The sequence below is a fragment of the Nelumbo nucifera genome, chromosome 1, assembly GCF_055504915.1.
Source record: "Nelumbo nucifera cultivar China Antique chromosome 1, China Antique-T2T, whole genome shotgun sequence".
Taxonomy (NCBI): Eukaryota; Viridiplantae; Streptophyta; class Magnoliopsida; order Proteales; family Nelumbonaceae; genus Nelumbo; species Nelumbo nucifera.
This window is the reverse complement of record NC_142649.1, coordinates 142,769,934-142,785,870: the sequence shown is the minus strand read 5'-3', so window position 1 is coordinate 142,785,870 and position 15,937 is coordinate 142,769,934. Positions and strand designations below refer to the sequence as shown.

General features: G+C 43.4%; 1 protein-coding gene across 1 annotated transcript; it reads left to right on the top strand.

Moving 5' to 3' along the window:
* Positions 1–13,137: 13,137 nt before the first annotated feature.
* On the top strand, positions 13,138–14,813 carry LOC104585679 (peroxidase 27-like). The gene is made up of 4 exons (XM_010242634.2): positions 13,138–13,433; positions 13,576–13,767; positions 13,890–14,055; positions 14,165–14,813. Exons 1-4 carry the CDS (start codon positions 13,209–13,211, stop codon positions 14,569–14,571), a joined length of 990 nt encoding a protein of 329 aa, XP_010240936.1. The 5' UTR covers positions 13,138–13,208; the 3' UTR covers positions 14,572–14,813.
* Positions 14,814–15,937: the final 1,124 nt, after the last annotated feature.

Here is a 15,937-nt window from a genome sequence, read left to right as displayed (position 1 = left end):
TCTGGTAGGTTGACAAAGTGGGCCATCAAGCTTAGCGAATACGACCTCCAGTACAAGCTGCGAACTGCTATCAAGGCCCAAGCCTTAGCTAACTTTGTCACGGAATGCACTTGCAGCACCGAAGTCCCTAGGCCGGTCGAGCCCAAGGCCCCCAGGTCAGATGAGCCCGAGGTTCCCAAGCCGGTTGAGCTCGAGTACCGTAAGGTAGCAACTAGTGCGGCTTCTCTCCTAGTTAGATCGAACCCGACTTGGGATGAGGAGCCCTGGATCCTTCACGTGGATGGCTCGTCCAACCAACAGGGCAGCGAAGCTGGAATCGTTCTATATGGGCCAAGCGGGGTGAAACTAGAGTATGCGTTACGCTTTGAGTTTGCGGCGTCCAACAATGAAGCGGATTACGAGGCGTTAATAGCCGGGCTGGCTCTAGCAAACGAAGTGAAAGCCAAGCACATCGTCATCTGTAGTGATTCTCAGCTTGTGGTCAACTAGGTTATTGGTGAATATGAAGCCCGCGATCCAACCATGATCGCCTACTTAGCCAAAGTCAGAGAGGCTCTGCTCAACTTCCAGTCTCACTTCATCAAGCAAATCCCGAGATCTAAGAATGCTAAGGCCGACGCCCTGTCCCGGTTAGCCAGTACCCGTGATAATACCATGAGAACTGTGTATATAGAGAACTTTCCTTGGCCTAGCATTCTTGGGGGGTAGAGGAGGTCGCTCCTGTTGTTCAAGCAGAGCTGAGCTGGATTGATCCACTCGCGAGCTTCCTGCTACATAGGACCCTCCCTGTAGATCACAATGCCGCTAGAAGGGTAGAGCGTCAGGTGGCCAAATATGTCATAATAGACGAACGGTTGTACTAAAAATCTTACACGCTCCCCTATCTGCGTTGCTTGTAACCTTCCGAGGCCGAGCTCGTGCTCCGTGACACTCATGAGGGCCTGTGCGTCGGACACTTGGGGGGGTAGGGCTCTCGCCCAGAAAGCGCTACGACAGGGATACTACTGGCCAACGATGAAGGCATATGCGATTGAGCTCGTCAGAAGATGTGACAAGTGCCAGAAGCACGCCAACATCCACCACTAGCCTGCCGCCGATCTAAAGTATCTCACTAGCCCGTGGCCTTTCGCACAGTGGGGGATCGATATACTCGGACCATTTCTGCCAACGACAAAGTAGAGGAGGTTCTTAGTGATGGCAATTGATTGTTTCACTAAGTGGGTAGAAGCTGAACCTCTAACAACGATCACAGTGCGGAATGTGCAAAACTTATTCTAGAAGAGTATAGTGTGTCGTTACGGACTACCCCGGGTACTAATCTTTGACAACGGTAAGCAGTTCGAGGATATTAAATTCCAGAACTGGTGCAAAGATATGGGAATTCAACAAAATTTCACCTCGGTAGCACACCCTCAAGCAAACGGTCAAGCGGAGGTCACGAACAGAGCCATTCTCCGCGGACTGAAGACACGCCTCGACCGAGCTAAGGGACTCTGGGTAAATGAGCTACCCATTGTACTATGGGCTTATCGGACAACGGTAAAGACCGCAATAGGCGAGACTCCCTTCAACCTCACTTATGGCACTGAAGCAGTCATCCCAGCCGAGATCGAGGTTCTCACGCTATGTCTAGAAGTGTACGATGACGAAGCAAAAGACGACAAGCTACGCACCAACCTCGACCTACTTGACGAGGTACGAGACCTCGCATACATTAGGACCGCGGTTTACCAGCAAAGAGTAGCTTGGTACTATAATGCCAGGGTCAAAAAGCGGAACCTCCGTGGTGGAGACCTGGTTCTTCTAAAGTCATGGTACCTGAGCTCGGTGTTGGTAAGCTCGGGCCAAATTGGAAAGGACCCTATCGAGTAAAATGGGTGCTCAAGGAAGGAACGTACGAACTCGAAACCCTAGAAGGGAAACAAGTACCACGGGCATGGAATATTGTCAACTTAAGGCAGTATTACCTATAATCATCGAGCGGAGTGAACCATAGTCGCTCCCCGAGCCTAAGGGCTAATATGCCGAGCTAACGGAGATCTCAGCACTATAAGACCCAGTCGCCTCTTCGGCATGGGCGAACTTCAGAAGGGGGTGGACCGTAGTCGCTCCCCGAGCCTAAGGGCTAATATGCCGAGCTAACGAAGACCTCGACATTATAAGACCTAGTCGCCTCTTCGGCATGGGCGAACTCCAGTAGGGGGTGGACTGTAGTCGCTCCCCGAGCCTAAGGGATAATATGCCAAGCTAACAAAGACCTCGACACTATAAGACTCAGTCGCCTCTTCGGCATGAGCAAAATCTAGAAGGGGGTGGACCATAGTTGCTCCCCGAGCCTAAGGGCCAATATGCCGAGCTAACGAAGACCTCGACACTATAAGACCCAGTCGCCTCTATGGCATGGGCGAACTCTAGGAGAGTGGACCATAAGTCACTCCCCCAGCCAAAGGGCTAAAACGCCAAGCTAACAAAGACCTCGGCATCGTATAAGACCTAACTGCTTCATCAACATAGGCTAAGTATTAATACCAAAGGCACAGGCAGCTCGGGTGTGAACCCTATGATGCATAGCCTGCCCCGGTATACAGGTTGGACCCGTTAGGGACAACCGACTTCAACTTAAGTAACCCAGGTGCATACAGGTCCGGCATATGCTCGCTATGTTGGTCACCTCGGAGTATGTTATAAAATCACCCCCACCAAGTACTAGGAGACAACTCGGGGTAACGATAATCGAGAAACCCCACTTCGGGCACTTAGCTCTAACAGTTCGAGTGAAATAGTCACTTCGGCAAAAGAGTAAATCGCACAACACTTAGCAAAAAAATGAGAAACATTTCATTACTAGTTCTTATAAAAAAAATCGGGCCTAACAGCCCGGGAGAGTGCATCAAAACAGAAAGAAAAGAAAGAGAACCAGGCTCAGCCGCCCGGGACAAACCACTTCAAAAGATTCATTTCAGAAGAAGAAAAAAAAGAGAGCAACCAGCCTCAAGGTCTCACCTCCTCTACGTCCTCATCGCTCTCCTCCAGGGAATCGGGCTCCTCCTCCTCCATAGTGTCCGTCGTCTCTGGGGCCAGGTCTCTCATAGTTACGCCTTCGAGGTTAAGACTGGAGAACTTCTTTCGTACTATCCATTGACAAAGCTTGAACCCTGAGCGGTAGGACTTCGAGCCGTACTCAACCTAGAGGTCGTGGAACTGCTGGGACTCTTTAAAGTCCTCCACTGCCTTAGCCCACTCTCCCTCCACCGCGACGTCAAAGTTACGGCTCCGCTCATGGAGTGTGGACTCCAAGCTCTAGACCTGCTGACGAAGAAGCTCCCTCTCTGCTGCCACCCTCGAAGACTTCTCCCTGTAACGGGCGCTCTCCTCAGACAGTCAGGAGATCCACGCTTCCTGGTCTCTAACGAGCAGCTCCTGGGCCTCACTCCCCTTCTGAGCCTGGAGGAACTCATCCCGGGCCTGGTCGAGCTCGTGTTGGAGCCTTTGCACTTCCGACCTCTGATTGACGGCATCCTCGGAGTGAATAGCAGTCTGACAGGCCATGGCATGGATGGCGGAGTTCAACTACCAATAGAAAGCTGAGGTAAGTAAGGGGGAGAGAGAAAAGAAAAGGGGGGGAGAAAAAAGGAAGAAGCAGGCACTTACCACCATGCAGTGAGCCGAGGCCAGCTTAGACAGCTGCCTAGGGTGCATCCTGGCCCAGTTCGCGATCTCCTCGTGATTGACCGCCTGCCGGCTCCTCCACGAGGCCACGAGGAAGTTGGTGACGCTTTCGTCCCTCCCCTCGGTAGGAAACCACGGAAAGACGGTGGGGTCAGACCGCGCGGCCCGAGGGTACTGCTCCTGAGGTGGGACCTCTTCTTCTTCGCTGCCTCCCGCGGCTACTCCCTCGAAGGGCACGGGTGGGACCTCCGGAAACGGAACAAAGGCTGGGTCCGCAGCCTCAAACTCGGCGGCCCCAGAAGTGGACGCTTGGTCGGGGCGTGAGCTCTTTGCCCTACGCTTCTAGTTGCTCGACAAAAGGCGACGTGCATCCACACCAGACATGTTAGCTGAAAGAATCACAAGGCACTAGTCCAGCTCGCAAAAAAAAAATGGGAGAAGGCGACCTAAGGGTGACCCACCGGGGCTCAAGCCGGCTTGCACGAGCTTGTCCTCAGCCAAGTAGTTCGAACAGAGGAAGCCTACCTCCGCCCAAGACTGCAGCGTTTCCCGAACCTTCGGGTTCAGCTCAACGCTCGGATCCTGAACGGCGGCCCTCCAGTGGGTCGGAAAGGGCCACCCCTCGGGGTTGCGAACTACAAAATAACCCCTCATCTAGGCTGGGATCCTGTTTGGCAGATCGTGGAGGAGCTTGAAGCCAGGACGGGGGGAAAGTAGTAAGAGCGCCTTTCTGGAGGGGCTTCGGGGGAGGTATTCTTAATTGACAAGATAGTGGCAAAGATATCAAGGGAAAGAGGAAGACAGTAATCAAAAAACAGAGAAATTGTCCCAACCATATTCTGGATTGAGTTTGGATGGAGTCGGTCTATGGTGACATTGAAATGGGTGAGAACCTCCACTATCAAAGGGTGTAGAGGGAGTCGGAGACCAGCCACGAGCTGCTCCTCAAAGATCACAATCTCGTCGTGGTCGTGCTCCCAGGGATAGTTACCGGATGGGAGGCTGTAGATGAGATCCCTGGGGAGGTTAGAGTAAGAGACTACGACCCGAAGCCTCTCCATTGACATGGAGGAAGGGCCGAAGCTATCCGGCTCCCGACCCCGGGAAGTGGAAGCCGAGTTATCGGAGGCCTCTTGGGCCTCCGAAGCCTGCCCTTCAGGGAACCCCCAAGCTCCCCTCGAGCTCGAGGGGACCTCATCCTGATTACCGTCTCAGGAAAAGCCATTGTAGTACGGATACCCAGACATTGTTTGGACAGAGTAGAGGACTCACCAGAAAAGTGAACTAAGAAAGCGACGAAAACGGGGAGAGCTTGAGCAAACAAGGAGAAGGCGCAACCTCAAACTGAAAGCAAGGCAAGTTGTCATAAAGAAAATGAGGCCTGGGGCCCTCCTATTTATAGCCAATGTGCCCAAAAAACCAACTGTTTTGATCAAAGCGGATCCAACAGCTTATAATAAAGTTGGTTGCACGTCCTCCGAGACTGAAATAAAGTTGGTTGCACGTCTTCCGAAACTGAAGGCAGTTTGTCGCATTTTTTGGCGCCCAAAAAATCTAGAAGTCACCTGACATCCGTGCGTATACATCATGTGATCAGCCAAACTAGTTAAAATTATGGGTCAAATCCACCCATCACTTCATGAACTCCTCGTGCTAGAGTAAGACCATTAGCCCGAGGAGTGGGGGCAATTGATGGAGGGTGATTTGACCCGACCTCCTAACTAAGGGACAGGTGGATATGATTCGATGTAAGTGACAGCTCAGCATGACAGTTTGGCCACAACTCGGTGTAATGAGCTCACTGAAACCTCAGCAGAATAGCTCGCCACAAGACAGCTCGCTACAGCCCGCTACAGAACGGCTTGCTGCAAGGCACCTCGCTATTGGAGTTCGCTACGAAGGAGTTCGCTACAAGGGAGCTCACTACAAAAGAGCTCGCTATTGAGTAACCCGGAGTCTTCGGGAAACTTCTTATCCGACAAGACCGTGCTTGTCAGACTGCTCCCACGTCTCTTGTCTGGCAGCGCAGCACCTGCCAGTCCAGAGGACTGTGCCCACATCTCAACGTCAGGCAGCGTCGTGCATGCCAGCTCTACATAACGTCTCTCAGCTGACAGGATCATACTCTGCGATGGATACCTACACCAATCGAATCAGCTTGGCGAATAACGACTGTAGCAAAGAATCAGAGGCGGTTACACCCGATTTGATAGAGCGTTAATATATAACGGCTTCGACCCCCAAGGAAAGGGGTAATTGAATTTTTGTAATCGAAAAGGGCGCATCTCCACTCTTAGCTCATTTTCCTTTACTACTCTCTAAGCTTTCCACTGAGTTCTAACTTAAGCATTGGAGTGTTCTCGCCGGGCGAGCTCCCCGAGAATCCTTCATCTTCTCCTTCTCAGGTGTTGTCCGTTGCCAGTTAGGAGCGAGGCCCCTGCCAGATAGGAGTGACCAGATTGCACTACATCAGTACCAGTGCTCCATGTCTGTTTTCAGCACTAGTACCCATTATAGGAAGTCCATATCACTGTCGCATCATGTCATTGTTGGCAGCAACAAGCTCCAAATTGAGAAAACATCGAATTCGGCATTTCCTCTGACTATGCCTTCTTAATTTCCAAATCATGGCTTGGAGAACCGTTTTTTATGGAAAAACGGTTCCAAACATGTCACCATTTCTTGGAGCACCAATTTTCCTAATGTGGCGCTGATGCGCCACCGTTTTCTAGAGCAATGACATTGATGCCAAACACCAAAATAGACTCGGTTGGATTCTAGGTTTTAATAACTTGGATTATGATGCATTAATCGAATTTGATCTAATTATTAATTGGACTGTATATATCCTACCCAAATCCGATCTACGACACAATTTGTTATAAGGGTGTCAATGGACCAGTTTTGGGTTGAACTCCATCCAAATCAAAATCCATTTGGATGGATTGGACGGACCATTTATTGAATTTGGACAGACTGGATGAATCAACATGACATATTGGATTGGACCTAATCCGTCCATAATATATTTATATTGGATTGAACCAATATCTGGTCCATTGATAGAAGATAAGAACATATGTGTCAATAGACCAGGTTTGAGTTGAAACAAATTTAAATTAACAGGAATTTAAACAGATTGGGCAGTCTTTGGACCAATCCAAAATGGTCCAAAATATTCATTGAACTAGATTGGACCAGGTCCATTTGTAATGGACTCGTATTGGACTGAACCGGATTGAACCAAATCCAATCCAATTGACACCCCTAATTTAGTATCGTATTATCTGTTGTGTTTATGCATTAGAAATTGGGAAGAAAAGTTGTAAACATGAAGTACCACGCAACAATCATTTACACACAAGTGCCACTAAGTAAAACAGAAACAATGGAAATGTTAAAAGAAGACACTGGAATGGTGGGTGGGGGTAAACCCCTTGATTTGGGCATGGAACCCACCAACATCAGGCTCGAGCAATAGACTTTATTATTGTTGAGTTAAGAAGAGATTGGAATGGTGGGTCCAAATATATGGAGTTTGATTAAAACCATTTTGATACCCTAGAAGAAAAAAAAGATGGAATAATTTGGAGGGTGAACACAAAGAGAGATTTCTCAATCAAGTCAGCCTATGCTCTCCAATCTTGTACTTACTAGAAAGCTTTTTGAAGAGTTAGAATAATGAATGTCCATGAGGATTGTGCCATTCTGTGGAGAATAGGAAAATGTGAAAGATTAAATGATCCGAAGCAAGTACAAGACACAAAAAATATGATAGCCTAAAACTAAAAATTGGTAGGAAGACTTTTATAAATCTTGTATTGGTTTTTCTATCTTTTCTTTCCTATCCTTATCTTTTCCTTCAAACTAAACATAACCTAAAGGAAAAGCACTGAATATTAATGTAGCTGAAACATGGGCGGCTCTCGAAGCAATCAAAGTGGTAGCTAGATTCAAACAATTTAACTGCTTGATGGGGGCTAATTTGAAGTTGGTCACCGACAGTCTGAGTGTTAGATAGTGTATGCCCTTAGCTCCAATTAGAATGATGTACATTATGACATTTATTGTAAATGAATAAAGTACATATTTGATTCATGTTATTGTGGTTTGTTTCTGTGTAATACCCTTAAACTTGACATATATGAGACTCGTCTTAGTTTAGAATGTTCACAACCGTTGGATAAGTCTGGGGAGATTTATCCTGCCAAGGCTGACACTGATGTGCCGCCAAGTTGGTTGGGGTAGACTGTCTCAACTGCTAGGGTGAGACCCGAGGTACATGCCATGTAGGTTACTTGAAACCCTGAACCGGACTAGATTTTCAGTATTGCCCTGGACCTTGGAGAGGGCAAAACTGAAAAGTTACACCTGACCCCTATACTTGATTATGATACTACACTAGGTGTCGGATTGGATTGTCTTTGATATGCCAATCAATGAGATCCTTAGAGGGGGTCAAAACTTAGGTATGTTGGGACAGTCTGAGAATTCATCTGAGTGGGTGATCATAGTAACAGGATCAGCCCCTTTGTCGGACAAAGGTAATGATCGGGGATGCACTCTCTATGATGGAAACCAAGACTACAGGCAGCCGATTTCAATTGTTGAAATTTGTTTTTGCAAAATATATTTATACAAATATATACATATATATTACGGTTTCAAAATGTTTACAAAAGGTTTTAGTTCTTGAGATCCATGTGAGTAGAGAGTGCAACACTATTCCTTGCAGCCGAGTGAGAGGTCGGTCATCTCTTGTCGGGCAGTGTTTGATCATTATGGGCTGAGATGTTAAGTGTAAGACCATTGAGGGTAATACCTGATGGGCTAATCTTGCATCTGCCCACAGTCCCTGGGTTTTTATAAGGTGGCTTGGCCCAGCGACCACTTAGTGTAAGTGTTGGGCCCGTTTAGAACCCATGGTGATGGGCTCAGGGGTTCACTGTCCATAACAGTGTATTCGGCCAGGCCTTGTAACAAAGGTTGGGTTGAACCCATGTGACTGATGTGTAGATCAATGTTTGGGTCCCACGCCATACAAAGAAGCTCAAATGGGCAGCAGTTTGGAGGGTTACTAAGCACATGGACTTATTGGACCTAAAGCCCATTTCGAACTGGTCTAATATGATTAGTTAAACAATGGCGGATCTGGGATTTGGATCAGTAGATAGGATAGGGAGTTATCCCTATCCACTTAGAGAGTCTAGATCCAAATAGAGATTTGGATCTAGAAACCTCCTAATGAGATTAGGAGAGCTGATCTAATCTACAGATAAGATAAGGATTTATCCTTATCACTTAAAGAGAGTCCAGATTCAAATAAGGATTTGAATAAGGAAATTCCTAATGGGATTAGGAGCTGATCTCTTTAAGTCTATAAAAGGAGGAGGGGGCGAACCATTTATAACATCTCAAAAACCCCAGACATTAGATCTTAGATCACACAGAGAGGAAGACAGCAACAGTGTGACTGTGCCATCTTTTCCCTGCGTTCTCCTCTAGTTGCCGCTAATTGCCAGTTCAATTTCCATTCTTGTAGGAGCAATCAAGAAAAGTTCTTGATATCAGTCTTTGGAGAAAGGCTGATCTGAAGTCGTACTCATAGCCTCCATCGAATTCTTGTTGAAGGGTTCGGTTCTTGGGAAGAACACTACTGATTCTGCTCCACCCTACATTGTGTCATCTTCAGTGGGAGTAGTCTTTGGAGATTTTTTTGGGCGTAAACACCTTCATTGGGAGTTACTGCTACTCTATATCAGGTATATCCCTCTCCTACCTTTTGGTTTCAGATGTGGTCCGGTTCTTGGTTCAAGATTGATCATTGAAAATGCAGATTTTCTAAAACAGGGAATGTGATTCCTAGATGGGAGAGAGAGAAATTTTTGAAATTTCGCCCAACCTACCTGCAGGATTCGGCCATCCATATGATGGATCTCTCATCCCTTCACTGAGATTGTTCAACTGCCAAGTCTACCATAGAAAGGTGTGGAGGCAGGATTTTTCCTTCAGGGGGCCAGAAACTAAAAAACATTAATTGAGAGGACCAAAAGCTAATAAACATAAAGTAGATGAGCCAAAATATATGTAGGATGTATGTAGAAATTCTGGAGATTTTAATGGTAGTAGGGGGTGGAGGGGGCCTGGCTCTGCCCCAGGCCATGGAGTAAGGATATTATTGAAGAGTGATTCCATATTTGTAGAGGGAGAAACTCAATGTGCAGTTCCATCATGCTTTTAGCGAATGCAGAAAGCAATCAACAATATAGAGTAGTCCAATTTCTTTTTTTTCCATTTTTATAAAAAACACCAAGTAAATGCAAACATAATCTCCTCTGTAATACACCTGGTATATCACTAAAACAGAATTAAAAGTTTACAACAGATACACAACACCACAATACCAAAACACCCAAGTAAAATACCATTCAAATTCTGAATAATTGGATCGAATATCGGATTGGGCCTCAGATTTTCACAATCAATTGAAAGCCCCAGCAGTATTGCTATCTCCAAGTCACGTCGCCCCCATTGAAACAGAATCTTTATTTTATACATGTGGAGGCACATGGAATACACATATCTTTAATAATTTATTGAATTGAACGCCACAAGCCCACTAATTGTTTTCTATTAATGTATATTAAAAAAATAATCATGCATCCCCTAATCTTTTATTCATCTTAAAAAAAAAAAAAAACAAAAAATCCTGCATTTTATTGAATCAATACAATTATCGTGAGGTTTGGATTAAATAAAAGCGTTGCGTGGCTGGCTTTCCTGAAGTTTTTTTATACGCCTGTAGGCAGTTGAGGAAGTTTTTTTTTATTATTATTATAAAATATATGGCTTTTATCATGAATAATTTAGTAGAATAGAAGAAAACAGTCAGATTAACAACCACGTACTCTGTCGTCTCTCAGTACTTGTACTTTGGGATTTTGCGATCAATATTATCTCCACTAAAAGATTCTTATTTATTTATTTAATTATATTATTTTCTAGGTGAATAAAGCGACGACATGAACCTGTGTTGGATGCATATGCTTTACCTCGGGTCGATCGGTGGAAATTAAATAACTTCATAACAATATTTATTAATTAACATGTGTGCTTATACTATACATGGTGTAAGAGAGTCTTATCCTTAGCTAGCTACAAATGCTTTCTGGCTCTATCAGTGTAAATGTTATCAATGCCTTTTCTTCAGAATCTCAGTCTCTTATGAACTGTCACTAGCTTCGCATATGATATGGGTAGTTAGGACAATTAGACTTAGTTGAATTTAGTATGTATAAGAGGATTCGATTAAATACCCTTGATTCTTTTCACTTACTGATCCTTATTTTATTTTTGTGTATGGGATCTTTTCAAGTGAGGAATGAACGAATATATTTCTTAGTGAATCAAACTGAATTCGTTCAGTTTTGAGACCACCATGGGGATAATTTAATGACTAATTCCTGCATTGGCTTGTCCATTTTTCAAAATGTCATCTATCCGGGTATTTATGTAGGTAAATGTTTTCCAGGAAACATTTATCAGGATATGCTTATTTATCTATTTTTTTAATTTTTAGGTAAATTCAGTAATGATTTTTCTTACTTATTAGTAAATGTGTATGTACATTTGCACATGATAGTATCTTTAAGATAAAACTATTTATAACTTATGGACAATTTTTGTAAGTGGGTAGTTTTTAGAGTGAGAGTAAATGATATATATACTCTCTTTATGCTGCTTAAATAGGGGATAAAAAATGTCCAATAAAAATTCTAAAAGAAAAAGGACCATTGCTCTTTTATAGGTAGTATAGATATAAATAAGAAGTCAATATTAGAATGGACAAACTTGTCCCATTATGATTTTTTGATAGAAAAATTATATATCTGGGAGATGGGTGATTTACCTAGGAAAATTAACTTTAATGTGGAATTCATAATTTATCAAATGGTTGTGGATGGAAATCACTTTCCCATTGATAGATTTTCTCGCTCCTATTTCCCGAAAAAACAAATGGAGCCTATACGTTCAAATCAAACGGCAATTTCTAAAGAAACCATGTGCTACACATCTTTATAATTTCAAGGGACAACTCTAAGTTGCGGAGCAAACCCCCTGGAAGGTATCGTTTCGCTCTCCTACCCCTTTATATTAATAAAATTTCAATTAATTTGGATATAAAAACAATTAATTAAGTAGAGTAGAGTTGTTTAGCCATCCATCTCTTTCTGGGCTAGCTTTATTTAATTAGCCGTCTGACTGGGCTAATGTAATTATGCTATTGTCGTAAGTATGGTTGTATACCCAAACAACTGTATGTGGTTCAAAAACATGCTGTTGCTTAACTGTGCCAACCATCACAAAGATTCGATAGCAAAGAGAAACCCAGATTGAGATGAAGTAGACGACGCTGGCATTAGCTTTTTTCCCTTGATATTTTGTTTTATAATATTGATTGTTTTGCTTTTCTGTATAACTAACAATCTCAAGACTACCAAACGCCAATCAGATTAATATAACAACTCGAATTTAAATATGTTTGGGTTGCAATGAACATTACCTAAAATGCTCAACTAACCCATTAATTTTGTAACAACTGAGATTCGATATGTCAACGTTAGCTCTCTTCTTATTGGGCATAGTTAATTAGTACCCATTTGGAGGGATTTTATGCATATGTCTTATGGTGATATTTGAATTGAAAAACCCTAAACGCTATGAAGTCATATTTGATAAAAATCTGGAAACCCAAAAATAGACTTATATGACCTGTAAAATCGACTTTACAGAGCTTCTCCGAAGCAATATAATTTATCAATGCAGAAGCCCTCTCAAACAGGTTCTTAATGGTGTTATTGGTACTTTTCTTGATCACATATACATACCTTTTGTTTTTTCTTTGGAAGCCTTCAGGGGAAATTTATCTTCATATCTTCTCAAGGAGCGTTTTGGTTATTTAATGAGATTGGCATGTAATTTTGATCAAGTCAATGAACTTGTTATAAATAATGTACAGAAAAAGCTGGGCTTCTAGTTTTTTTTTATTATTTTCTTTTAAGATTATATAAATCTGACTAGTCTTCATTTGAACTTACACATGATAAAGGGTTGTCGAATCCATGGTCGGTCCCTTAATTCTTCCACCACTTAGATTCTTATGAACATGTACATGACTTCTACATCTACGTTTATTTGAACCTTCTTTTCTTTATTATTTTTCTGGATCCTTGACAGTCATTTTATTATTAATTCAATCACTGTTGTTTTTCCATTGTAAATCAAATTAAAACTCACCCAGAACCCAGAACCAGCCATGAATCCTCCATGCACGACAACCCCATTTAATTTGTTTTGAAATTTTCAATTTTAAACGGCGCACATTAAACAATAATTTAGAGCTCATGACAAGTTGACTAGGGTTAAGCTCAAGTATATATATAACAGAAGTTATACATGCACAACACCAATTCAGTGCCTAAGAGTTGATAGAGAATCAACACTCTCTCTCTCTCTCTAGATCTCCCTCTGCTGCCGACATGGCTACTCTTAGTCTTTTCTCAGTTGTTGTGTTTCTTCACTTGACAGTTGTGCTTTTCGTCTCAGAGCCCACCAATGCGCAGGGCTTGAAAGTAGGGTTCTACAAGAACGCATGCCCGTCTGTGGAGGCTATCGTCGAACAGACCACCGCTCATTTCCTCTCGCGAGCGCCCAGCCTTGCCGCTCCTTTATTAAGGATGCATTTCCATGATTGTTTCGTCAGGGTACATCATTTTTAATTACTAGCTACAGCTCATCTCTTTGACGAATTAGTAGACTCCATCTTTAATTTCTTATCTCTCTACTACGTACGTGTCTAATAATAATTAAGCTTGTACCATGTGTTGATCATCGATCATTTATCAGGGATGCGATGGTTCGGTGCTATTGAATGCTACTGCTGCAAACAAGCAAACTGAGAAAACTGCAGTTCCCAACCAAAGTCTGAGAGGGTTCCAGGTTATAGACGCTGTAAAATCTGCAGTAGAGAAAGTTTGTCCAGGAGTGGTTTCATGTGCAGATATTATTGCCCTAGTAGCTAGAGACGCAGTTGTGTTTGTAAGAATTAAATATGCCATCCTTAATCATTTGTATATCTATATATATATATATATTGCTAGCTTCTACTGAGTAATTAGTTAGTAAAATAAATGGGTTACGTTACTCAATTCCTTAATTAGGATAAAGGACCATTCTGGGAAGTACCAACGGGGCGCAGAGATGGAAGAGTATCAAATGCCAGTGAGGCCTTGCAATTTCTACCACCTCCTTTTGCAAACATCAGCGACCTCAAGTCAAGGTTCCAGGCAAAGGGCCTAAGTGTTAAAGACCTGGTCGTCCTTTCAGGTTTATATCTACACTGAGAATACAGACCAGCTGGTCGATCTGTCTAAAAGTCTAATTAATTAATTATATATATATATATTTATTTATTTATGTATATATGTGTGCGCAGCTGCACACACAATTGGGACTTCTCACTGCTTTAACTTCAACAACCGACTGTACAACTTCACCGGCAAGGGTGACACAGACCCCTCAATGGACCCCAATTACATTGCTAGGTTGAAGAACAAATGTAAGCCAGGAGACAACACCACGCTCGTCGAGATGGATCCCGGCAGCCGGAAAACATTCGACGCTGATTACTACACGCTCGTGGCTAAGAGACGAGGACTCTTCCAATCGGATGCTGCCCTTCTCACCGACAGCGAGACAAGAGCTTATGTCAAGCTCCAGGCTTCTACCCATGGATCTACCTTCTTCAAAGATTTTGGGGTGTCCATGGTCAACATGGGTAACATTGGCGTCCTTACAGGTTTCGCTGGTGAAATCAGGAAACATTGTGCTTTTGTCAACTGAGAGACGTACGGTTGTTATTTAACGTCTAGTTTTTGGTCCATTCTGTTGAGCCGCTTGGCCTAAGACATAATGGTTTTATTCGGTGTGATTTCATTTGTTTTGCTTTTCCAAAGCTTTTATTGCACCTCCTGAATAAAAATCCAAAATGGTGATGTTCTTTGAGTTTATGTCATTCCCTTTCTCTTTTTCCATTTCCATTTGTTGGTCGGTCAATTTATTTTATTAATTTTTCTCTCACCCCAACTTGGTTGTTTCTAGTAGATAAGGGCATGCCCTGAATATCAATAAAAGATAATATTTTTATAAAGTAATAAAAATAAAGTAACCTTTTTTTGAAAAATATCAAGAAAGGGCAATGATACCTTCCTCTGCGTCTGTATTCATCCTGAATCTCACAACTGTATCGGAGTCAACTGTGGAGTCGTCCAAGACAATGTAATCACATGTGTTCCTCATTAACGCACAGCACCATCGACCAGTTAAACGATCTGACCCGTTTGAGCTTCAAACTTTTGCTCGCAACGTTAACAAGAACCGTGAAGAGCCGTTAGTAGAAAAACGTGATGTAGAGGGGGCCGGGCATCTTCAATGGAAGCGCTGAAACGGAAAATGCACCCACCCCCAACTTGAAATCCAAACCTCCTGTCAAGTTTCCAAGGATTCAAGCATATAAGAACCCACCCATCTCTTTCTTCCAGAGAAATCCAGGTCTTCAGAGCTCGAACACACACATGAAAAAACTTTAAAAGAAACCTTAGCAAAACTGCAAAGGGAGCCCCACCTACAGTGCCCGAATACTCAGGATCATTCGTAGAGTTTCCACGATTGCTCATAGCCAAATCAAACGGAGAGGGGAAAGAAGAAGAGTACGACGTCCTGCCGTCCTGGTACTGGTTTCACGGACCGGATGCTTTTGTTTCAGATCTTTCTTTTTTAAACGAGAGAGAGAGAGAGAGAGAGAGAATTTCAGGCGTTTCAAAAGGGTTTTGGTGGAAAATTCTCCCACGAGAAATGAACAGTCGTGGCGCTGCAATGGTCAGAGACAGTCAAACAGGTAATGCATTGTAAAATAACACACATCAGAAAACAAATGCGAATCGTGAATATCAGCTGTTAGATTTAAAATGTTCGTGGCACAGTGGAGACAACCGTGTTCGTGTTTCGGTTTTCCTTCACCGGTACAGAAAGGGAATTCCGGCCTCCATCACCAGAGGAAGGGCAGAGGAAGACAATGAACAGTGTCATTGCCCTTCGTTGATATTTTTCAAAATAATTTACTTTATTTTAGTTATTTTATAAAAATATTATTTTTTATTAATATCCAGGGCAAAAAGTTGCCCTCATCTGCAACTGCAAGAAACCCTTC

Coding starts and splice junctions, on each gene's coding strand:
- LOC104585679 (XM_010242634.2), top strand. CDS start 13,209: ATGGCTACTCTTAGTCTTTTCTCAGTTGTTGTGTTTCTTCACTTGACA. Junction 13,768..13,889: donor CTAGAGACGCAGTTGTGTTT/GTAAGAATTAAA, acceptor TTCCTTAATTAG/GATAAAGGACCATTCTGGGA. Junction 14,056..14,164: donor AGACCTGGTCGTCCTTTCAG/GTTTATATCTAC, acceptor ATGTGTGCGCAG/CTGCACACACAATTGGGACT.